Source organism: Carassius carassius, chromosome 26, assembly GCF_963082965.1.
Source record: "Carassius carassius chromosome 26, fCarCar2.1, whole genome shotgun sequence".
Lineage (NCBI taxonomy): Eukaryota > Metazoa > Chordata > Actinopteri > Cypriniformes > Cyprinidae > Carassius > Carassius carassius.
In genome coordinates this window covers 25551655-25576596 of record NC_081780.1, presented here as the reverse complement: position 1 = coordinate 25576596, position 24942 = coordinate 25551655, and the positions used below count along the sequence as shown (strand labels likewise).

Genomic DNA, 24942 nt, shown 5'->3' with positions numbered 1-24942 from the left:
TGTTTTCTGGGTAACATTGAGAATATCACTATATATTGTTGCAACACCTCCTCCACGACCAGTCTGACGGGGCTCATGCTTATAACAGTAGTTTGGTGGAGTAGACTCATTTAGACCAAAATAATCATTTGGTTTTAGCCAGGTTTCAGTCAAGCAGAGTACATCAAAACTATTTTCTGTGATCATTTCATTTACAATAACTTGCTTTGGGTGTGAGTGATCTAATATTTATGAGCCCAAACTTTAAAAATTGTTTTTGTTCATTTACTTTACATTTTTCTGGTTTAATTACGATAAGATTTTTTCTAGATCCTACATTATATTTTGACCTCACTATTCGGGGAACAGACACAGTCCTAATAGTTTTTACAGCACAAGTACTTTTATCATTTAAGCGGGTGGAACAAAACTCATCATAATAGTTATTAGAGAATTGTCTTACTAGTCACATGGAGCGAAGTGTCCTGGAGATGTTGTCAGAGAGCAGCTCCGCTCCGATTCTGCTGGGGTGTAATCCATCAGCGCGAAACAGCCTAGGATGCTCCCAGAAAAGATTCCAGTTATTAACAAATAGCAGTTTCTGTTCTTTACACCATGACAACAGCCATTCATTTAAAGCAAAAAGTCTACTGAACCTTTCGTGTCCTCGTCGATACGTGGGCAGTGGTCCTGACACGACGATCGTCGCCGCGGGCGTCGTGCTGCGAACCGTCTCGATCAGGCTGCTGAAGTCCCTCTTCAGCGTCTCCGTCTGCCGCAGCGTGGTGTCGTTAACCCCGGCGTGAAGCACGACCGCTCTGGGGCTCTCGTCGACCTTCAGGATCGCGGGTATCTGCGCAGAAACATCGAGAACACGAGCACCAGGCAAACAATGAGTGTGCACTTTACCTTCGGCTAACGTAGCACTTACGTGTCGGACGATGGAGTCTCCGATGATCACAGCGTCGCGTCCTGTCTCGCGGAGGGGAGCGAAGCGGTTCCGGATGGAGATGTCGAAGGCAGGAGGGGGAGAAGTTGTCGCCCGGGACCCGGCTCGCGTCCTCCGCTGTGGATGCACCCAGGGTCCGTGGTGTCCCGGCGTCGCAGTGAAGGACATCTGGGAAGATCGCGTCCTGGGTGCACCGGGCCTGTGCAGAGAAACACACGGAGTAGACGTGGTTGGACTGTTAGCAGATCGCTGTATACTTACCCCGGACTTGTGAGCGGTTCTCCGCTCTCTCAGCTGGGCCTGCCTCACCTCCAGGTCGCGAATCTGCTTTCCCACGGCCTCGAGCTCGAGCTGCACAGAGTGGAGACATTCATCCGCCATTAAAGCAAGTAACAGTGAGTACAGCAGTGGTAATGTGTGTGAATAGAGTATTAGCAATGTTAGCGCAGTTAGCTGCAACCACGCCGCTGATGCTAACGGGCTAAAAGCTAATAGCGGACCCGGGAGATCAAAATAAAACTAGTGATAGCGAGGCGCTCTGATTGTTTTTGTTGTAGAATACAATAGAGGATATATTCACACGTTATATAAACGGAAACGATGATGTATAAAATTGATTTTTGAGTTAAAAATAGTCAATGAAAAGAATATAGTGACGGAGCTCAAACGCAGTACAGCCGCCAACAACAAACAGGAAGTGACGTCCTATCTTAAATCATATACAACTCAATTGTTCAATCAGTTATATAAAGCTTTGTGAGTATGAGGAAATGAGACAGATGCAGTAGTAATTTTCCCAGCGTTCCCACATGAAAAATACTATAGTAGTTTATAGTAAATACTAAAGTGTTTTTGAACCATACTATAGTAAAGTATTTGAATTAATTCATTTTGGTAATTCTATAGTTGCTGTGGTAATATAATATAATGTAATATAAACAAATTTGCTTACCTTAGTTTTTCCTACAACTATAGGATAATACAGTTTATACTACAATACACAACAGCTTACTGTAGTAAAAACTAAAGTATACTACAGTATTTATTACAGTTTTTCACTATTGTTAATATTACAGTATGCTGTAGCATTTGTAGCATTCAAAGTGTAGTGAATACCATAATATACACACTTCACTCTAGTGTATATATGTTTAGTAAATAAAGTATGGTTCAAAAACACTATATTTACTATGAATTACTAGAGTATTTATCATGAGGGTCATTTTCCCGCCTCTCTCTCCAGTCCAGCGTGTGGCGCTAAAACACACGTGTGTTTGTCAAACACCATTAGACCTCAGAAGAAGAAGATTCGTTTCACGCGCTCTCTGTTGTTTTGTTGTGGTGCTGTTTTAATACAAACGGATAGAAATAGTTTCAATAAACAGAAAAATACAGTTTTTGAATCAGATCAGTAAATCTCTGAGATATTCTCATCATCACAGTCGTGACCAGGTTTTGAAGCCAGGAGAAATATATAGAGAGGAGTATCAGCTGAAGATGGAGTTTGTTAAAGAGGAGATTGAGGAGAACACGAGTGAAATAAAAGAAGAGGAACCAGAAACCTGGAGAATAAAAGAAGAGGAACCAGAAACCTGGAAAATAAAAGAAGAGGAACCAGAAACCTGGAAAATAAAAGAAGAGGAACCAGAAACCTGGAAAATAAAAGAAGAGGAGCCAGAAACCTGGAAAATAAATCACGAACCAGAAACCTGCACAATAAAAGAAGAGGAAAGAGGAGGTTGGTGGTTAATTTTCTTTTTTTCAGCTGTTGAAATGCCAGTTTCCCCAGAGAAAGTATTGTTATCCCTGAGGTCTGTACACGCCACTGATCTTTTTTTTACTGACTGTGGTTCATCCACGTGTTCTCAAATCTTACCTGTCATTAAAACGTCTTAAATCCTTAGCTAAAGTTCTTATGGAAATGTGACTTTATTGTGATTTCATTATTACACTTTATCTTTGTCTTTTGGTGTTTAATTTGTTTTCACGCTAGCAGAAACCACATTTAAAGTTAATGACTGTGTTTATATTTGAACCATGTTGATGTCTTAGTAGAGCCATATTTGCTTGTTCGGTACATTTCACTGTAAATCAGTAACAGTTTTGCAGCAAGCTTTGCATACAGACTTTTTCTTTAAGATGCACTATATTGACAAAATTCTTAAACTTTAAAATGACTGTACCCATATGTTCAAATCATTGGTGCTTGGTGATGAGTTTTTGGCTAAAGAGTGACGAGAACTTGCTGCGATTGCCAACCAAACACAGACGTTTGGTGACTTTCACTTACTGTGTAAAGTTCAGAATCATGATCTTTAATAACTGGGACTGCTCCATCTGTCAGAATCAGTCGATGTGCAAATCCAGCGTCAAACTAAACCGTTCATCAACAAACACACTTGAGGAACTTGAGATGCCTATATAATAAAAATCAAAGGCAAGTCAAGTAAAACTTTATCAAGATCCCTTACGCGCAATTTAGATGCAGCAAGAATCAAGCAGACTCATACAATACATTCAAATGTGACTGAATCAATCATTTCTTTTTTAACCTTAGCCTAATACACAGAGGCATTGACATGTTAGAATAGAAAAAAGGTCCTGTCCAGACTGTTGATATCAAATGAGAAGCACACAATTCCCTGAATATCACTGTATGCTTAAACATTAAAGGGTTACTCCGCTCTGAGCTCATTTTTGTTTTCCCAAGTAGAGTTTTACACACTCACAGATCTACCTATTTGAACAGGAGAGAGAGAAAAGCATACATGGTGTCATTAACAGGTTGTTTCTGTAGTTAGTAGGGGTGAGCAATGTATATTGTCTGCGATTTAATATTCTATTGGTTTTTTTAACAACATGCAGTTTGACAATATTGAGTATTTTGGAAAAATCAAACAAAACGCGTATGGAGTACCACATACATTAGCCTACATGGTGATGAAGCGGGTTAACAACAGTGCATGAGCACATTTTAGAGTGTGTCCTTTCACTGCATGATTCAGTCTATTAAAATGCATTAAGAATGATAAAAAATTCAAGATATGGGTGCAGAGAATTTTTGTATTTACGTTTCATATAATTAAAATCTCACAAAGAGTGCCGTCTCCCATTCAGCACTATAGATTGACCCATCTATGATGCCTTTCACTGCAGAGAAACTCAGAAATGTGAAAAGGGTCTATTAAAAAATATGTTCGCTTGGTTACTCACATTCTTCAAAATATCTTATTTTGTGTTTAACACAAGAAAGAATTAATACAGTGTGTCTCTGTAGAGGGAAACTTTCTAAAACCTTTGGAAAGCATCAAAAATCTTGTCATCCAAAAATCTCTGCAGTTGGTGAGAAACCACTTTCTCCAAAATTTTGGATAAAAAAAATAAATATTACAGATGGGCCTAAAGTTAGATAAAACTGTTGGATCCAAATTAGGACTTATATATTATATTGTGTGTGTGTGTGTGTGTGTGTATATATATATATATATATATATATATATATACACACACATATATATATATACACACACACACACACACACACACATATATATATATATACACACACATATATATATATACACACACACACACACACACACATATATATATATATATATATATATATATATATATATATATATATACACACAGTACAGACCAAAAGTTTGGACACACCTTCTCATTCAAAGAGTTTTCTTTATTTTCATGACTATGAAAATTGTAGAGTCACACTGAAGGCATCAAGGGCTATTTGACCAAGAAGGAGAGTGATGGGGTGCTGCGCCAGATGACCTGGCCTCCACAGTCACCGGACCTGAACCCAATCGAGATGGTTTAGGGGTGAGCTGGACCACAGACAGAAGGCAAAAGGGCCAACAAGTGTAAGCATCTCTCGGGGAACTCCTTCAAGACTGTTGGAAGACCATTTCAGGTGACTACCTCTTGAAGCTCATCAAGAGAATGCCAAGAGTGTGCAAAGCAGTAATCAAAGTAAAAGGTGGCTACTTTGAAGAACCTAGAATAAGACATATTTTCAGTTGTTTCACACTTTTTTGTTATGTATATAATTCCACATGTGTTAATTCATAGTTTTGATGCCTTCAGTGTGAATCTACAATTTTCATAGTCATGAAAATAAAGAAAACTCTTTGAATGAGAAGGTGTGTCCAAACTTTTGGTCTGTACTGTATATATATATATATATATATATATATATATATATATATATATATATATATATATATATATATATATAATATTATTATTATTATTATTAATTGTCAGTATACAAAGTGGTCTTTTTTCCAATGAAGTCCCTTAGCTGCAAGTACCTAAAGAAATTATGTCTTGGCAGATTAAATTCATACTTCATAATCACGGGAAGGAGGAGGCAGGAACTGGCGGACAATCAAACGAAGCTTTAATAATAAAAATAAACACACAACCGTGCGACAGCCCCTCGAGGATGACTGCCGTGTACAAACAAAACTAAAACACAAAATAAAGCCCAGGCCTGCTCCTCTCTTGTCCTTCACTTTCGTTGCTCCTCTTTTGTATCCTTCCGATCTCCTCCGTGGGACTCGAGACCAGTGAGGGGAGCCGGTGTCGCTTATTTCCCAATCACTTCACTGGCCTCGCTCTGTTCCCACGGCTCTCTGCCTCACTCGTCACAGGTAGCAATCCTTTTTCAAAAGAGTATTTTAACATCTCAAGAAGGGGATCCTGCAGGACATAATGGAATTCCTTATATAATTCAGAACTCATGCCATCCGGGCCCGGTGCTTTACCGCCCTGGAGACTCAGAAATGCCTGCATAGCCTCTTCTCTACTAACTGGGGCATCAAGAAGGTCCCTATAAGCTTATGGGAGAGATTTCAAGGGTAAATAACAAACACGAAATTGCGTAGCTTGTCAGTATTCTACGGCTCTGTCTATTAAATGCCGCTCCATTTGAAAGCAGGTGATGGCGATTTAGCGGTAATTACAGAACCAGGTTTACTGACTAGATGCGCATGATCCTATCGTTAGATATATTGCTCAGCCCTAAAAATAGGTATTCTTCTGATAATATTAGATATTATGCGGGCAGTCAGGAATGATAGCTCTCCTATTGCTGCAGTGTCACTTGACACCGAGAAGGCTTTCGATTGTGTTGAGTGGCCTTACTTGTTCGCAGCCTTAGAAGCTTTTGAAATTTGTCCGATCATTATAAAGTGGGTGAAGTTGTTGTATAAACATCCAGAGGCTGCTGTGCAAACTAACAGCATTATTTCTCCATTCTTTAGACTAATGTGTTGCCCTCTTTCCCTTTTACTTTTTTGTTTGGTCTTGGAACCCTAAGCTGTGGCTGTACAACAAAATACCAGCTTCCCTTGGATAGTTGTGGGGGGCTCAACCCAGTAAATTATGCTCTCTGCAGATGATATTTAGCTTTTTGTCACAGATGCAAATAATTCACTTCAAGCTCTATTTAGAATGAAGAACAATTTTTCTAAATAAAGTAAGGTGGTTCCGAAATTAGTATAAGAAATTCTGCCAATACCAAACAAAATTCTGGCATCGGAGAGTACTTGAACTCATGTACCAATCTGATATGTCTGCTATCTTTGCTTAATGCTGCAAATCGCAAATAAATTCTTCTTCGATGCTCAGAATGCAAACACAGGAAGTTGTGCTGTGTTGCCACAAGCAACCACTATTAGAGTACCAAAGAAGAAATAATAATGTGCTGGCATTATGTCCACGGTTTGGCAGTATTTTAGATTGCACCAACCAGCCAGTGAAATTATATAGTCTACACTTTTATTGATGTCTTTATGACCAATAGTTTTGAGAAAACTGGGGAGAAGTACCTCCTCAGTGTGTGGAAAATAAGGCTTAACAGTGTTTCATACAGTCTTATAATGGTGTTCCATACAGTACGCATGCTTTTTTGTTTTAAAAGCATGCATCAGGTATTTTAAAATGTACACAGCATATTTATGTTGATTTTATGTTGTTAAAAATGACGTACCATTTTTTACATAGGATAAATTTCTCAAAAAATATAACATTTAACACTTGAAATAGACGGTGGGCCGAGGGTCCGTATCTTTATCCATGCTTTACTTTTCAAAATGGATGATCCCCATGGAGGGATTACCTTGATTTGTAAAGTTGAGACGGTTGTTTTATTTTCAGCGATATGTCAAGTGTTGCCACTCCCATTTATGGCACATTTTCCTCAAAATCATAATGGACAATCTGTAAATATGCAGGCAAACGGGGCTGCCTACTATATTAGTTGAGCCAATAGCGCAGCAAGATACTAGCATGGGATTACTATTAAAAATGAAACTAACATAATTTAAGGAATAATCACACAACATTTCTTCCATGTTTTATTTTTAATAGTAAATCCTATTTTTTTATAGTAAATCCTTTGTTTACCAAATATAAGTTTGCTTAATTTTCAGGAAAATTTAAATACACAGAATTTCAGAGGGGAAGAACATTTCACATAAGGCTATTTTAAGACTTTTTTTTTTTTACAAATTAAGTAGTTTTTTTTATGCATTTTAAATAATTACACATGCTAGAATTAGGTAACAATAAAACATATGGTGAAGAAAAATAAACATTTTATAGGGCCCTAAACATGTAATATTTGGCATATTTGTTTTTGCACTAGTTTTTGGGGGGTTATTTTTTCAGTAAAGATATCGAGATGTAGCAAAATATATCGAGAGATATTTTTTGCTCCATATCGCCCAGCCCTAAAAAGTTGTTATTTTTTGCTCCATATCGCCCAGCCCTAAAAAGTTGTTACATAAAATAAAAACAGTACAAATGGATAGCATTACCTCTACATTCTCATTTTGTGTCAAACTGAATATGTAGCAAAATTTGGTTAAATAGTTCTTATCTTAATAGTACAATCTTAAATCCTGTGTGCAAAGCGCGCGAGTGTTCACAAACGCAACACCGACACTTTCCACGCACGCTATTGGATGAAAACAATAAATACGTTATGCAGGTTGGACCCCGCACGTAGCTGCTTGCTCTATTCGCCGGGAAAATAGCCTGGAGAAAGTTAACAATATTATAGTAATGGACAAAGTGTGTGAGTGGCAACAATTTTTATTTGCTTTGTTTGAAAAGCGTAGCGGTTACATATAAAAAACTGGGTTATCCCTCACCACAGATCGTTTGAAAACAAGAAATCTCCCCTCGGCCCACCGTCTAAAAATAGTTTCAAATAGTAGGTTAGTTTATATTACATCTTTAATCAGCATCATGAACTAATAATATTTAACTAAATGGCCCCTAACAGAAAGTTTTTTTAATAGGAGTCACAAATTTGACATTCATTATCATGGACACAGATGTAAGTACATGGCCTTGGTGGGAATTATTTAGTTTTTTTAGATTTGCATTTGTAATTTGTTATTTTGTATTTTGTCTTGCACTTCTTGGCCACCGCATAAAACAGTTAATGAAACCTCACAATAATAAGATTAAACAGCGATAAATAAAAACAACACAAATGTATGGTCACTCTCTTTGATGTAACAGTTTGTATTAACCCTTTAAGGTGCATTGTAACCGTGCGGTTGACCTTTTTTCGTGGTCAAATTCCTGTAATTAAAACTCGCCAAACCCCATTTTTAGCTGTTTGTTGTTCTTCCTCTCACTGAATAGAATGTGTAATGGCAATTATATCCACTGGGTGGCAATGTTGTAATAAAATATTTGTTGCTGAGACAAGCTGAATCTGAACCGGAAATGTGTTGTCGTGACCTCTCTTCAAACAATGGCTGCCAGTGACGCTAAAATTTAAGGTAAGATATTTTTTGGTTGGATTTCATGTTCTAGACTTCCTAATGATTATATTTTTGTTGAATGGAAGAAACGTGATGGTAAGATGCATCTCTCTGTTACCTCAGAAAAGTTGTGTGACCGCTTGGTTGAGTTGCCCATTTAGGGTAAACTGAACTGGACGCTAACGTTAGCTAAATTAGCACAGCAACGCGATCGTGACTCAGTATAATACACCCTGCAGGATCATACGGCCTATTTCTTTGCTAGACTATATGTATTTTACCCTTATTTATACGGCCTGTGGTTTTACCTTTAGATTCTAAATTTAATACTGTTTATTCTTTATATGTTACAAAATGAACCATTAGTCCTGCTCATTATTTCTGCAATAGCCATCGTAGCTGAGGCTTATTGACTAACACTACGTTATGCATTGAATAGCTACAACTACAGCTGTCTAGATTGGTATAAACATTACATTTTCTGTTCAATAATCTGACAAACACAACATGATAATGAGACTGTAATTGATTCCTTGGTGACATTTTTGGCTTTATTTAGTACAGTAAACTTACCTTATCAGTCACACTTCAACATTTTCTGTCTCTTGTTATGTAATTTCATGGTTGTGTTATCCGATTTGTCATACATAGTACACAGTATTTATTAGCATATGCATTTTTTCTTAACAAATTAAAATAAATAACAATGTGCCTGTATGTTGGGAGAACAGTTTATCAATATGACAATTGTGCATTTATTATGGATAGATCAAAGATACAGTTTGCGACCTTACACTGTACAGTAATGTTTATTATGTTCCATCTCTTTCAGACATAATGGACTGCCGTACATTTTATGGACCCCCCAGATCTACCTCTAGCACTATTGCACTTTTACCCGCTGATCCATTTGACTCAGAAGTGGAAGAGCTCAGTGATCCAGACGATGGAGATAATGAAGATTTTTTCCCTCCACGCAGTATAGATTTACCGCCCCCTTCAAAGAAATTGAGGAATAGAAACAGGTTTGTTGAGGTATATTCAGACCTCAATCAAACTCCCTCCCCACCTGCAAAGTCCAGAAAGACCAAAAAGACCAAATGGGTCAAAAAGGACATTCCAATCTTCACTCTGCCCGAGCCGGTCTTCGAGCTTCCAGAGTTGGTCCAGACGCAGTTTCAGTATTTTAAGAAGCTCTTTACTGACCAGATGATTGTGCACATAACTGAGCATACAAACCTGTACTCAGTTCAACAGATCGGGACATCCATCAACACCACAGCTGCTGAAATTGAGGTTTTCTTGTCAGTTTTGCTCTACATGGGAGTTTTTGAATTTCCCTCTTTGGAAGATTACTGGGCCTGTGAGTCACGCTTCCCACCAGTGGCTGATACCATGTCAGTGAAGCGCTTCAAAGTGCTCTGAAGATATGTCCACTTCAATGATAATTTCCAGATGGAGGGCTGCCCTGACCGCTTCCATAAGATACGTCCTCTTTTTGACATGTTCAGAGAACAATGCCTCCTTATTCCACCTACCAACAAGCAGAGTGTTGACGAAGTTATGGTGGCTTACAAGGGCACCAGAGCTGGCAAACTCAGGCAGTACATTCAGAACAAGCCGGATAAGTGGGGGTTTAAGATCTTCTGTCGGGGCAGCTACTCCATCATCCATGACTTCATATTGTACCAAGGGTCCACAACATTTTTCAACATTCAAGAGGAAGAGCATGCACATCTGGGCTTGGAAGACCTTCTCCTTGGAGCCAAGGTTGTCTCAATACTCTGCAACACTATCGTACACAGAGGCAACTGTGGTGTTCTACGACAACTTCTTTACCAGCTTGAACTTGGTGAAGACACTGCACACCAACCTGGGATTGAGAAGTGTGGGTACTGTCAGGGTAAATCGCACAGGTAATGCACTTTCAGTAAATGTTAATCATGTTAGTTACACAATCACAACCAAATCAAACTATGCATGCACATAAATGTTTTTCTTCTGATGCATATATACTGTACACATGCCTTCCATTTGTTATAGAAATTATATTAGTGTTATTGTGACACATACTGTACTCACAAAAACAAATTTCCATGTCTTTCAGGTGGTGCAACATTGATGAGTGATAAGGAGATGGTGAAGCGAGGCCGAGGTGTTGTTGATTTCTGTTCATCAGAGGGAGTCGTTGCAGTAAAGTGGTTCGACAACAAGTGTGTCACCTTGCTGAGCAATGCTTATGGGGTGGAGCCACTGTCTTCAGTGAAGAGATACACAAAGGAGGCGCAACAGAAGGTCGACGTCCCTTGCCCATCCATCGTCCTGGCATACAATCAAGCCATGGGGGGCATTGATCTCTCCGATATGCTTGTGCACCTCTATAAAACACCAATGAAGTCCCGGCGCTGGTACCTGCCATTTTTTGGGTACATCATCGATGTGAGCATTGTGAATGCATGGCTTATCTACAAAAGGGACTGCAGCATTCTCAACCAGAAACTGATGCCCTTGAAGAAGTTCCGTCTGTCGGTGGCAGCTACTTTGAAGGGAGCTGACAAGGTACCTGCCAGGGTTGGCCGACCCCCAGGTGCAAAGCACAAGCCACAAGTCCGTCGCCCCAACCCCCGAGTTCTCCACCCCACCCAGGAAGTCCGATCTTGGCGTTGGACACTGGCCTACATTTGGCACTCAGAGAGGGAGGTGCAACTTGTGCAAAATTGGAGTGTCGCGTTGGCGATGTTCCAAATGTGGAGATGGGAAGTTGTTCCTTTGTTTGAACAACAAAAAACAGTGCTTTGTTGCATATCACCAAAGATGAGTTAAGAGTACGCCAAGGATGAGACCTATGCACGCACGCGCACACACACACACACACACACACCCACCCTTACTTGATATTATTACTACATTGACTAATCACCCTTTATAATTTATGATTTTACAAATTATATTTGTAAATCATATCTATCATAATTATTTATTTAGCTTTGTATTTGTTACATTTCTTGAATTCCATTATGTTTACTGTTGCACTTTACAATGTTTTATTTTATGTGTTATAATAAGAACATGTTTTTAAAATAAATTGATGATATTGTTAACAGCTGCCATCCCAGGGGGTCCCTCTTTTTAAGAAGGGGGACCGGAGGGTGTGTTCCAACTACAGGGGGATCACACTTCTCAGCCTCCCTGGGAAAGTCTATGCCAGGGTACTGGAGAGGAGAATCCGGCCGATAGTAGAACCTCGGATTCAGGAGGAACAGTGTGGTTTTCGTCCAGGCCGTGGAACACTGGACCAGCTCTATACCCGCTACAGGGTGCTGGAGGGTTCATGGGAGTTTGCCCAACCAGTCCACATGTGCTTTGTGGATTTTGAGAAGGCATTCGACTGTCCCTCGCGGCGGCCTGTGGAGGGTGCTCCGGGAGTATGGGGTTCGGGGCCCTTTGCTAAGGGCTATCCGGTCCCTGTACGACCGGAGCAGGAGCTTGGTTCGTATTGCCAGCAGTAAGTCAGACTTGTTCCCGGTGCGTGTTGGACTCCCGCAGGGCTGCCCTTTGTCGCTGGTTCTGTTCATGATTTTTATGGACAGAATTTCTAGGCGCAGCCAGGGGCCGGAGGGGGTCAGGTTTGGTGATAACACGATTTCGTCTCTGCTCTTTGCGGATGATGTTGTCGTGTTGGCCTCATCAAGCCAGGACCTTCAGCATGCACTGGGACGGTTTGCAGCCAAGTGTGAAGCGGCTGGGATGAGAATCAGCACCTCCAAATCCGAGGCCATGGTCCTCAGTCGGAAAAGGGTGGCTTGCCCACTTCAGGTTGGTGGAGAGTTCCTGCCTCAAGTGGAGGAGTTTAAGTATCTTGGGGTCTTGTTCACGAGTGAGGGAAGGATGGAACGGGAGATTGACAGACGGATCGGTGCAGCTTCTGCAGTAATGCGGTCGATGTACCGGTCTGTCGTGGTGAAGAAAGAGCTGAGCCACAAGGCGAAGCTCTCGATTTACCGGTCAATCTACGTTCCTACTCTCACCTATGGTCATGAGCTTTGGGTCATGACCGAAAGGACAAGATCCCGGATACAGGCGGCCGAAATGAGCTTTCTCCGCAGGGTTGCTGGGCGATGAGAAGCTCAGTCACCCGGGAGGAGCTCAGAGTAGAGCCGCTGCTCCTCCACATCGAGAGGGGTCAGCTGAGGTGGCTCGGGCATCTGTTCCGGATGCCTCCTGGACGCCTTCCCCGGAAGGTGTTCCGGGTGCGTCCCACTGGGAGGAGACCCCGGGGAAGACCTAGGACACGCTGGAGAGACTATGTCTCCCGGCTGGCCTGGGAACGCCTCGGTGTCCCCCCAGAAGAGCTGGAGGAAGTGTCTAGGGAGAGGGAAGTCTGGGGTTCTCTGCTTAGACTGCTGCCCCCGCGACCCGGCCCCGGATAAGCGGAAGATGATGGATGGATGGATGGATGGATATTGTTAACATATTCTACTGTCTGCAATGTTTTTACATGAAAAAAAAAAATCAACTTCAGATGCACACAAGAAAAAAATCCATGAATGCCTAATACTAGTTACTTAATGCTGAGAATTACCCTAAATGGGCAAGTCAACTGGCTGGTTGACCTGTGTATCTGCTTCCTGATTGGGTCATTAAAAAAAACACTGAAAAGTTGCTAAATGTGGACTAAGGAACACCATTTTATCAAAAAATATTTTTTTGCATATTTATTTCTTAGTGTGACTGATAAAGGGTTAATGTTATTGATCAAGCATATTTAATAGTTCTCCCTAGAAACTTATGATTTGTGCCTATTTGAAGATCAGTGTATGTCATTCATGGAAAGTTTCAGGGACGTATAATTTATAAAATGGCATCAAAATTATTAAATTTTTGTATTGCAATTGTCTACTTTCTGCTGTAATATCAGGTGTTTTTAAGCCCTTTTAATTTCTTACGTCTTTTCACTTTTTTTAAGAAGTTTAATGAAAATGTACTGTTTTCATTTGTGTTTCAGAGTTGATTGAAGATAATGGGAAAGAAGATTTGAGTGAATCTGAGGAGGAAAATCATGCCAAAAGTGGAGAAAAACCCATTCAGAAAGATTTAAAGAAAAGAGCCAAGGAATCTTTCACCTGCACTCAGTGTGGAAAGAGTTTCGCATTCAAATGTTTTCTCGAGCGACACATGAGAGTTCACACTGGAGAGAAACCGTTCACTTGTGATCAGTGCGGGAAGAGTTTCACACACTTACCTTACCTTAAGAAACACATGAACATCCACACTGAAAAGAAAATATTTCTATGTGATCAGTGCGGAAAAACATTTTTGTGGGCTACAGTCCTGAAGAAACACCTGAGAGCTCATAAAAAGGAGAAGCCATATTTGTGTCATATGTGTGGAAAGAGTTTTTCACAACTACAAAATATGAAAAAACATCAGAAAATACACACTGTTGTGAGAGAGCACTTCAAGTGTTCACACTGTGACAAGAGATTCAGTCAGTCGTCACATCTGAAAGCACACGAGAGTATCCACACTACAGAGGAACCGAACACTTGTTTTGAGTGCGGGATGAGTTTCACACAATCAGCCAAACTTAAGCTACACATGAACATTCACAAGCGGCACACCTGTGTTCAGTGTGGCAAAACATTTCCGTGGGCTTCAGATCTGAAGAAACACATGGAAGTTCATACAAATGAGAAGCCACATTCATGTAATCTGTGTGGAAAGAGTTTTACATTACTACAAAGTTTGAACAAACATCAGAAAATACATACTGGTGTGAAAAAAAAGAATAAATGTGCTTTGAGTGTGAAAACACTTTTACTTCAGCTTAGGGCTACACGATAATGGTTAAACTGATAATCACAATTAGTTTGATAACTATAATCACGTTTGTTAACAATTATTCTATTAAAAGGGTAGATGCAACGCGATAACATTTAATGTGTCCTTAAACCAAGCTCTACTGAATACATGACTTCATATAGCAAACTATGATAATGTGAAAGTCATGGTTTTGTAATCTGTATTAACATTAGATGATTTTTTTTTTCTTTAAGAGAACAGAACAAGTAACAAAAGGTCAAGACAATACAATTTCCATACATTCTCTGGAGTAAAGCGTTACATTTATCCTCGGTGGTGTGTGTACTCAATCCTTTTATCCCAGTACACATTTTTCCAATTTAAGTCTTACAGTAAATGTAATAAGTCTCTCCATACAGTGTATTTAGTTTACAATTCCCAACCACCAGTCCCTTGTTAGAGGGTCAAACTGAAATCATTTACATGTTATGGCCTTCAGACTGCTTGCTAAAAGTATTTTTAATAAATATTGTCTAGAATTGTTTTAGGAATTTTTCATAGATACAAAGTGATGAATAAAAAATCCAGCTCCTCTGTGAAAAATTATTTCCCGACTGAGAAAATGCACGTGAACGCAAGTCGGAAAGCTGTGATACAAATCTTTGTAGTAACGAGTGTCCATGTTGTTTTCACAGCTCGGGAAATGAGAGCATTCGTGGAGCGTGTGAATGCAGTAATTACACTTGCTCTATCATTAGCTAGCTAAGCTAAACATGCTTAAATTAAAATGCCTAAAACTTCCATTGTAATGATGTTTCTAGCATTACCTTTTTTACTCCACAACACCAGTCAAATGCTTCCTTTTGGGATCTGCTATGGCTTGTAACAAAATAAGGCACAAGAGATCTTCTATTATGTTAAAAAAAAGCTATGCTGATTAGCAATGGATTATAAATATACCAAATTATGAAAATAGAAGAGATGGCTTGAATAACATATATTGTCCACTTCCGAGGCATCGTGAATTCACGTTTTACTGCAGAAGCTGACAAGCGTTGTTGTTTTTGAACAGAAAAATTTCTCACAATTTCAATACAAATCACACACACAAAGATATTTTCTTTATTTTGGCAATAATTAAGCCATTATAAATGTATCTGGTATATGCATGTGTTGTATGTTTCTCTATTAACCTATTTACAATTCTTTATTTGTATTAGTTAGACTCTAAACGCCTATATTCATGTTTATGAGTGTTTCTCTGCTTTAATATCTTCTAGAGGTTTCTATCTTGGTATCAAAATGATCTTTTTATTTCTCAAACAATGATGTACACTATGTGATCGTGAAAAGCATCATACAATTTTTACTATGCTTTGAAGTAAAACTGCACCAACTCTCCAGACCAGCATAAAAAAATGCAAATATGCCCTAAATGGAGACAAAGAAGGTTTCTCCCACTCAAAATTCCTGCCTCTGATTGGCCACTCCACCCAAAATTTGAGTGCAGCTGGGAACTATCAAACGCCCCTAACTCGAGACTAATTGTTGCTCAAAAACCCTTCTTCTTGATATGGACACTACCAAGACTCTTCTTTAGTTTTACCTCCTGGCAGTTTTAACTTAATGTTACTTTGTGAACTCTCTGTGGACTTTAACTATCTTCAGAAGAACCAGAGGAAAATCTCCAGCTCACCCCTGCAGAAATCATCAAGAACCTCGTCTACTGCATCAGGGCTTTTATTCAGCAACAAAGACAACTATTTAGATGCATGTTGAAGTTCGAGCCCCCTTTTAAAGTGATTTTTGATTCTTTGATGATTCTCATTGGGTTGTGGTTAATTGATATGAAATACTGCCATTCTTTGTTCTTCTCCCTCTCTTTACTTACTTTTCTTTATTCAGTATATATATGTTTTGCTTTGTTTAGTTGTATGTTAGCTATAATTTCATTGATTAAATCCCTCATATTCACAATTGATTATCTCTGCTCACAGTTCGAAGTCACTGAATGTTGATCCTTGCAACATGACAAACTATTGCTAGTACCGTCTAAAGTAGGAAAGCTATTCTTCCTTGGCCAGGAAAATAACCTGAAATGATTATATTGTCTGCTTGGTGGACAGACAGATCAAATATTGGTAATATTGATTCTTCTACAGTTAATTCTAAGATCTAATCTATATTTGAGCTAATTTGCTACAATAACATAGAACTGTCTGTATAATTATAAAAAAACAGTCTTCATCTTAGTTTAAGATATTTTAGATTTAGTCCGAGAGCTCTCAGTCCCTCCATTGAAGCTGTGTGTACGGTCTACTGTCCATGTCCAGAAAGGTAAGAAAAACATCATCAAAGTAGTCCATGTGACATCAGAGGGTCAGTTAGAATATTTTGAAATGTCTACAACACTGATGTTACCACAACAGGTGAGTCTTCAAGAGTTCGTGAGTTGCGGGCAAAACTTTTGAATAACATATGAAGAGCTCTTTTCCAAAACGGGATAAACGCCATTTTTAAAAAAAAATTGTTTGTCATGTCATTTTGCTGTGTACTGAACCTATTAACTGCTCCATCAACGTTTCATGACAAATCGCTATATTTCCTTGTTTAAAATGTACTGCAAGATGCAGTTTCTTTCCAAAACGAGATAAGCGGCGAACCTATTTTTAGCCTAAACGGGATCTGAACAGAGGTTTGTTACTTTGTTTATGTTCATTCATTCCTCAAAATGAGTGCTTTAAACTGTAGTAACACTTTTGATGGCCTTGATGAGCCAGTGAGACCTACACCTGGGGGTAAAAAACGCAGACTGGACAAAGAAAATCACAAAAAACAACAAAAAAAGAAGGTTCGTCACTCGGGTGGCGCGTTAATACCAACAGTGGGATGTCAACACAAAGCTGCCGCCAAAGGTTTCTGTCAGGCCGAGAGGCTGTCGCCGGACGATCTGATGGTAAATTTCAACTATTTTTATGAAAAACCAAACAAGGTTGACCAGGACCAGGCCATACTTCATCTCCTGGACATCACGCAAGTGACAAGGAAGCGTCCGAAAGTCCAGGACATTAACAAACAAAAAGACCGGAACGTATCTGTTAAGTACAGTCTCTTGTGCAACAGACATCCGGAGAAAGGTCCCGTTTGCAAGGCGACCTTCATAAAGGTGTTTGGTGAGTACAACTTTCGTTTCAGAATTGACTAGTATAATACCGTTTTGTAGGTTTCCCCCTCGCGCCAATATAACAGCAGGAGAACAATTATGTCACATAACGTTACATTTACCTCAGGAAAGCCATTTAATGACCATAGCATGTTAACTGAATAGAAAAAATAGCTACAGAGGAGATTTAGCTGAGCACTATATTACATATTTATTATATTTTTACTTATGTCATTAAATAATTATTATAACAAAAACTGCATTTATATTTAATTTAATTTGTTATTTTTAACCTTTAATAATACAAGCAGATTGGGCCCTCTATGTTTACAGCATTATATTTAATATATTACTAAATGATTTGAATGTATTTTTAACATTGGTGTATTTAAGGACTGGTATTTGTATGTGTGTTATTTTTAAATTATTTGTTTTATGTGGTGGACAATATTAGAACATGTCACTGGAAATATTTATTTTATTTTACTATTTATTTTATTTTACTATTTATTTAATTTTGCTTTTATTTATTTCATGCATTTGCACTTATTTAATTTATATGAATCTATGCTATGTGTACCTGATTATATGTTGCACGTTCTCTTGTTTGTTTGTTTTTTAAACGACCATCCATAATTTTTTTTCCAAAAATTGATGGATTTATAGCGTTTTGGAAAAAAAAAAAATTAACTTTGAATTTATCATCAACAAAATTGTTGTTTGATTTAATAATCATTGTTCAACATGTTCAGACTGAGCCAAAAAAAAACATTTTAACAGGATAAATTGAATATTCACAAAATGTGTGGGTCTAGGTAAAAAATGTAATTTTCCTGAAAACTACTGAAATGGATTTATCCCGTTTTGGAAAAGAGCTCCTCATATGAATATGTTCAAGCAGTGCATGCTACCAGCCTGGGCCTAATAACTCCTTTGCGAATCAGCCAAATTTTCTATCCAGGAACCAAGTTTAAGTTAGTTTGTGCACAAGATCATTGTAGGCATCAGTTGCCAAAATTTTCAGGTTTAAAAAAATAATTTAGTTAGTGTGCATGATAAGGGTTATTGTCAAAGTGGTGATGCAGAAACCTCAGAGTCATTTCAGGCTGATTTTCACAGTTTACAAAATAGTACAGAAGTTGCAGGATCAAGTGTTGTGCAGAGTCCTGATGCTGGGGATTTTGACAACAATAGATCTGGTGAAAGTATCACAGAAAAGACAAAATAAATCTGTTCTACAATTATTGTAAAACTCCATGGTAGTGGTATGGCAAATAGTGTAGTTTCATCAATTATTAGTGATTTGGAAGAACTTGCTGGATGACTGCACACCCAAGTTAAGCATGAAATACTGTCCACTGTGCCAAAAGATAACCCTGTAAGATTTATATTGGGAAAGGGTTTTGAGAATTTTGAAAACCCATTTTTAAGTTTTAATACTGAAACTAAAAGAATGTAGCATTTCAACAAGAGATTGTGGAGCCAGTGGAAAAAAAATTATGAGTTTGATTTTATACAAGGTGAAATAAAAATACAGGTACTTACGATCAGGTCCAATTGAAAGACACTTTTGTTTACATTCCACTTTTGGAAATAATTAAATGTATCTGCCGCAATTCTTATATTGTGATTGAACTACTTGCAAAATCATGTGTATCAAAGACTTTTGCGATGGAAGTTATTTGAAGTCACATCCATTGTTCTCAAACACAGACTTATTTACAAATTCAGCTTTACTATGATGACTTTGAGACTGCTAACCCACTGGGTTCAAAACGTGGGGTTCTCAGGTTGGTGCTCTCTATTTTGTCCTCCAAAATCTGCCTCCAAAGTTAAACTCTGAAAAAATATGGCTTTGATCCTATTTTGATGTGGACAATGAGGAAAATGGTGAAATGTTTGCCCAAGCCCTGCCCGCTGTAGCAAAAGACATCTTCTCTACTAACTGGGTAAAGATCAGTGGGGTAGAGTACAGAGCCGGGTTAGTGATTTGCAGTGGCACAGAACGTACTCGGTTACTAACGTAACCTCGGTTCCCTGAGATGAGGGAACGAGTACTGCGTAAGCTAGCTTACGCTATGGGAAAAGGTCCCCTTTTCTCGAGAATATGAAGCCAAAAATTATCCTTAATTTTTAAATAATGTAAAACGCAGTGCTGCAGCACAGCAGACCTAAGCGAAGCGGCTCGCGCGCTTATTGGCTGTGCTGTGGCAACTGCAGCAACCTATGGTGAGGCGGCGGAGAGGCGTGGCTGGAACTATATAAGCCACCGCTTCGCCATAGGGATCAGGTTTTAAATCGACTGAAGCGATCACCCGGTCCGAGCACATAGCACGGCAGGTTACGCAGTACTCGTTCCCTCATCTCAGGGAACCGAGGTTACGTTAGTAACCGAGTACGTTCCCTTTCGAGAGTACTCTCGTACTGCGTAAGCTAGCTTACGCTATGGGAACACAATGTAAAACGCCGTGCGTGCTCGGGAACTTCGACCTGTCACAGCCCGAGGCGAGAGCCCGGGGCTCTATAGCAGGAGAAATCCCAGTCCCAACAGCCAACCTTAGTGAGCTTTATATAGGGAACGAAAAAAGGGGGACGTGATAAGGCTTAGCACGTCTATATAGAAAGTACCCTGGCCTGCAGGGCAGGGACTTGCAGATTATAGAATCTAATAAATGTGGACGGAGAGGCCCAGCCTGCCGCCGCACAGATATCATCCAGTGGTATCCCGCAGGACCACGCCCATGACGAGGCCATACCTCGGGTGGAATGGGCTCTGATGCCGAACGGGCAGTGAAGGCCTTTAGATTTGTAAGCCAGCGAGATAGTGTCTACTATCCATCGCGATAGGCTCTGCTTCGTGGTGGCGAGACCTCGGGTGTGCCCACCAAAGCATATGAAGAGCTGGTCCGACCTCCTGAATGAGGCGGAGCGCGCAATATAGGTTTTGAGAGCCCTGACGGGGCAGATGAAGCTCGCGTTGCTTTCGTCGCTTTGCGAGGAAAGGGCTGACAGCGAGATGACCTGTGCTCTGAACGGTGTTGAGAGCACCTTGGGGACATAGCCGTGTCTTGGTCTGAGAATGACTCTGGAGTCATTAGGCCCAAACTCGAGACAGTCAGCGCTTACAGATAGCGCATGTAAATCCCCCACTCGCTTGACTGAGGCCAGAGCCAGTAGAAAAGCGGTTTTGAACGAAAGAAGCTTCATATCGACAGACTGAAGCGGTTCAAAAGGGGGGCCCTTTAAGGCCTCTAGGACCGTAGACAGGTCCCAGGAAGGGATTGAAGGGGGTCGGGGAGGGTTCATCCGACGAGCTCCCTTAAGGAAACGAATGACCAGTTCGTTTTTTCCCAGTGATAGGCCGGCCACCGGAGCATGAGAAGCTGCAATGGCTGCCACATACACTTTGAGCGTAGACAGGGATCTGCCCGCATCTAAACGCTCCTGTAGGAAGGAGAGTATCTCCGTCACGTCACATAAGTGAGGGTCTAGGTTCCGTGTCCCGCACCAGGTGGAGAACACTGACCATTTCTGCGCGTAAAGGCGCCTGGTTGAGGGCGCTCTGGCTTCCGTAATGGTCTTTAACACTCCCTCAGGGAGGTTCCCGGGTACCCGTTGAGGGGCCATACATGAAGGGCCCAAAGTTCGGGGTGGGGATGCCAGAGCGCGCCCTTCAGCTGCGTGAGGAGATCTTTCCGCAGCGGTATTGGCCATGGGGCTGTACTGGACAGCTGCATCAGCTCGGAGAACCAAGGTTGGGTCGTCCAGAGTGGGGCTACTAGCAGCATAGCACATCTGCTCTTCCTGACCCGATCGATGACCTGCGGTAGCATCGCGACCGGTGGGAAGGCATAAAGCGGGCGTCTGGGCCAATCGAGGGCCAGCGCGTCCCTGCTCTTTGAAAAATATATTGGGCAATGAGCGTTGTCTTCTGAGGCGAAGAGGTCGACCTCTGCCCTGCCGAAGATGCTCCACATCAACTGAACCGTTTGTGGGTGAAGAGACCACTCCCCAGGGGGAACACTTGCCCTGGAAAGCATGTCCGGGCCCCGGTTCAGGATGCCAGGTACATGCGCTGCCTTTAGCGAGCGCAGATTGTAATGTGCCCATGTCAGAAGACGTTCGGTCAGGGTGTGCAAGGTTTTTGACCTGACACCACCCTGGCGATTTATGTAGGCCACCACTGACATGCTGTCTGATCTGACCAGAACGTGGTGGCCCTTTAAAAATGGGAGGAAAGCTTTCAGGGATAGTTCGACCGCTATCATCTCCAGACAGTTTATGTGTAACAGTCGCTCCGGGCTCGACCAGAGGCCGGAGGCAGACCTGCCCTCGTACAGGGCGCCCCAACCGAGGTTGGATGCATCTGTCGAGACTACTTTCCATTTCGAGATAGCACCCGTGCTTACGCCTAACTGATACCAGTTGGCTATTTTCCAAGGGGCCAGAGCTGTGATGCAGCCGTGGGTCACCTTGATGCGCGCGCGGCCGGAAATCCAGGCGCGCGCTGGAACACGGTCTCTCAGCCAGCGTTGTAGTGGGCGCATGCGCAGCAGGCCCAGTTTGAGAACCGCAGAGGCTGATGCCATCAGACCTAGCATTTCTTGAAATCGTTTGAGCGGGTAAAGAGACCCGGCTTTGAACGATACGGCTAGATGCTGAATAGTGAGAGCGCGCTGTGACGTCAGACGCGCTGTACACGTCACAGAGTCTATGTCTATCCCCAAACAGGAAATCCTCTGGCTGGGAGACAGAGCGCTCTTGACAGTGTTGATCGTGAGACCCAGGCATTCTAAATGGCTGAGGATCCAGGATCTGTGTGTCGTCAGTAGTTCCTCGGAATGGGCTAAAACTAGCCAGTCGTCGAGGTAGTTCAATACTCGCACTCCCCGCATTCTCAGGGGTGCGAGAGCGGCATCCATGCACCGTGTAAACGTACGGGGTGCTACGGAGAGGCCGAATGGAAGAACCATGTACTGATAAGTCTGCCCCTCGAAGGCGAATCTCAAGAATGGCCTGTGATGAGGTGCTATTTGAATGTGAAAGTAAGCGTCTTTCAGATCCACTGAGAAAAACCAATCCCTCGGGCGAATTTGCGCGAGTATTTGTTTGGTAGTTAACATTTTGAACGATCGCGCCATAAGCGTTTTGTTCAAACGTCTGAGATCTAGGATGGGTCTGAGACCGCCATCCTTTTTTGGTACGAGGAAGTAGCGGCTGTAAAAGCCTGACTCGCGCTGCGCAGGGGGGACAGTTTCTATCGCCCCTTTTGCAAGAAGGTTTATCAGTTCGGCGCGAAGGACGTGTGTCATTTCGCTTTTCACTTTCGTTTCGACCACGGCGCGAAAGCGCGGCGGTCTGCGAGCGAACTGGAGCGAGTAACCTCGTTTTATTATATTCAAAACCCAATTTGATATGCTGGGGATGGCCTGCCATGCAGCGGCTCGTGCGGCTATGGGTTGAATGTGCTTCGGGCACTGGCCGCCTGTTATGAGGGGACCAGTAGCTCGAGTATGCTGTGCTTGGGACACTGTGGTGACAGCGCTTATTTGTAGGGTTGCGCACTGAGAAGTGGGCACGCGCGTTACATTTAGAGCACCTCCGGCGCGAGCGGGAAGGTGGGCATGAAAGGGGACCCGAGTGTGTTTTTGTGACACTTGGGGGTGTATACATGTAGGGGTGCGTACTGTGTAGTGGGCACACTGCCTACATAGAGAAAGCTCTTTTTGTGCTTTATTGAGGTCGCCGTGAAAACAGCGTTTGTGTGCAGGCGTGCGTGCATTGTAACAGGCTCGTTTACTGCAGTATAGACATCTCCAACCGCCTTTAGTGAGGGGATTGGAGGAAGTATGTGAGGTTTCTTGTGTGGTGGTCCGGCCGCAGCGGGACTTAACCACGGTCTTTTCAGCACGAAGGTCAGGAGGGCTTCGGAGGCTCGGGGTTCAGCACAATCCTGGGCCGAGGTCCCCGTCTCTCTGGCGGTTTGCGGCTCGTAGAGCGAGAGCGGTGCTGGGTTTTGGTCGCTGGGCGAGACTGTAAGTCTGGCTGCGATGGCTTCGAGGTCTGAGGGGGCGGCGCATTTCTACGGCGTCCCGCAGCAGAGCTAGAGCGTTTCGGCAGGAAGTGTCTCATTGCTTGTGACGTCTTCTGAGCCTCAGTGAAGCGTTCAGCGAAACCCTTAACCGACTGGCCAAAGAGGCCGGAAGGCGAGATAGGAGAGTCAAGAAAGGCGGATTTGTCGGCGTCTTTCATCTCCGTGAGCGTGAGCCAGAGGTGTCGCTCTAAAACAGCGAGGCTTGCCATGCTTCGGCCGATCGCTTGTGCTGTGGTCTTTGTCGCACGCAGGGCTAGATCAGTAGCGCTGCGGAGATCTTTAAAGTCATAGGTATCTGGGGCAGACTCGTCCAGGTTATCAGTCTAGCATCAGTCTAGAGGTCATGAATGCATGAACTAGCTTTTCTGCATCAGAAACAGATAACATGTTTCGTTGTTTGGCAATGTTTCTAAGATGGAAGAATGCAGTTTTTGTAACATTGGAAATATGATTTTCAAAAGACAAATTGCTGTCTAATATAACACCAAGATTTCTGACTGTAGAGGAAGTAACAGTACATCCGTCTAGCTGCAGATTGTAAGCTACAAGATTCTGTGTGGTGTTTTTCGGTCCAATAATTAATATCTCTGTCTTATCCGAATTTAATTGGAGAAAATTATTTGTCATACAATCTTTTACATTTTTAACACACTCTGTTAGCTTAGATAATTGGGAAGTTTCACCTGGTCTCGTTAAGATATATAGCTGAGTATCATCAGCATAACAGTGGAAGCTAATTCCGTATTTTCTAATAATATTACCAAGGGGCAACATGTATATTGAAAATAGAAGGGGACCTAGGACGGATCCTTGTGGCACTCCATATTTTACTGATGATAAATGAGATGACACCCCATTCAAGTAAACAAAATGGTAGCGATCGGACAGGTAGGATCTAAACCATCTTAGAGCCTGCCCTTGAATATCTGTATAGGTTTGTAATCGATCTATGAGTATGTCATGATCTATGGTGTCGAACGCAGCACTAAGATCAAGTAAGACTAGCAATGAAATGCAGCCTTGTTCTGACGCAAGGAGCAGGTCATTTGTAATTTTAACAAGTGCAGTTTCTGTGCTATGGTGGGGCCTAAAACCTGACATTCTGAACCTGAAATTCTTCATACAGATCATTTTTATGCAGGATGGTGCT

At 41.5% G+C, this 24942-nt stretch overlaps 2 protein-coding genes across 4 annotated transcripts in view; one reads left to right on the top strand and one right to left on the bottom strand.

Moving 5' to 3' along the window:
• LOC132106339 (uncharacterized) overlaps window positions 1-1135 on the bottom strand; it is a 38905-nt gene extending 37770 nt beyond the window's left edge. For 2 of the 3 annotated variants that reach the window (XM_059511959.1, XM_059511960.1), the window contains exon 1: window positions 443-1135. In XM_059511959.1, coding sequence (XP_059367942.1) covers window positions 446-1096 — 651 coding nt within the window. In that variant the 5' untranslated portion in view covers window positions 1097-1135 and the 3' untranslated portion in view covers window positions 443-445. The remainder of the gene's footprint in view (window positions 1-442) is intronic. The other variant, XM_059511961.1, reaches the window with a different exon arrangement.
• A 969-nt stretch (window positions 1136-2104) lies between these two features.
• Window positions 2105-14808, top strand: LOC132106338 (gastrula zinc finger protein XlCGF8.2DB-like). The gene is made up of 2 exons (XM_059511958.1): window positions 2105-2666; window positions 13739-14808. The coding sequence occupies exons 1-2, from the start codon at window positions 2426-2428 to the stop codon at window positions 14575-14577; spliced, it is 1080 nt and encodes a 359-aa protein (XP_059367941.1). The 5' UTR covers window positions 2105-2425; the 3' UTR covers window positions 14578-14808.
• The last annotated feature ends 10134 nt before the right edge of the window (window positions 14809-24942 follow it).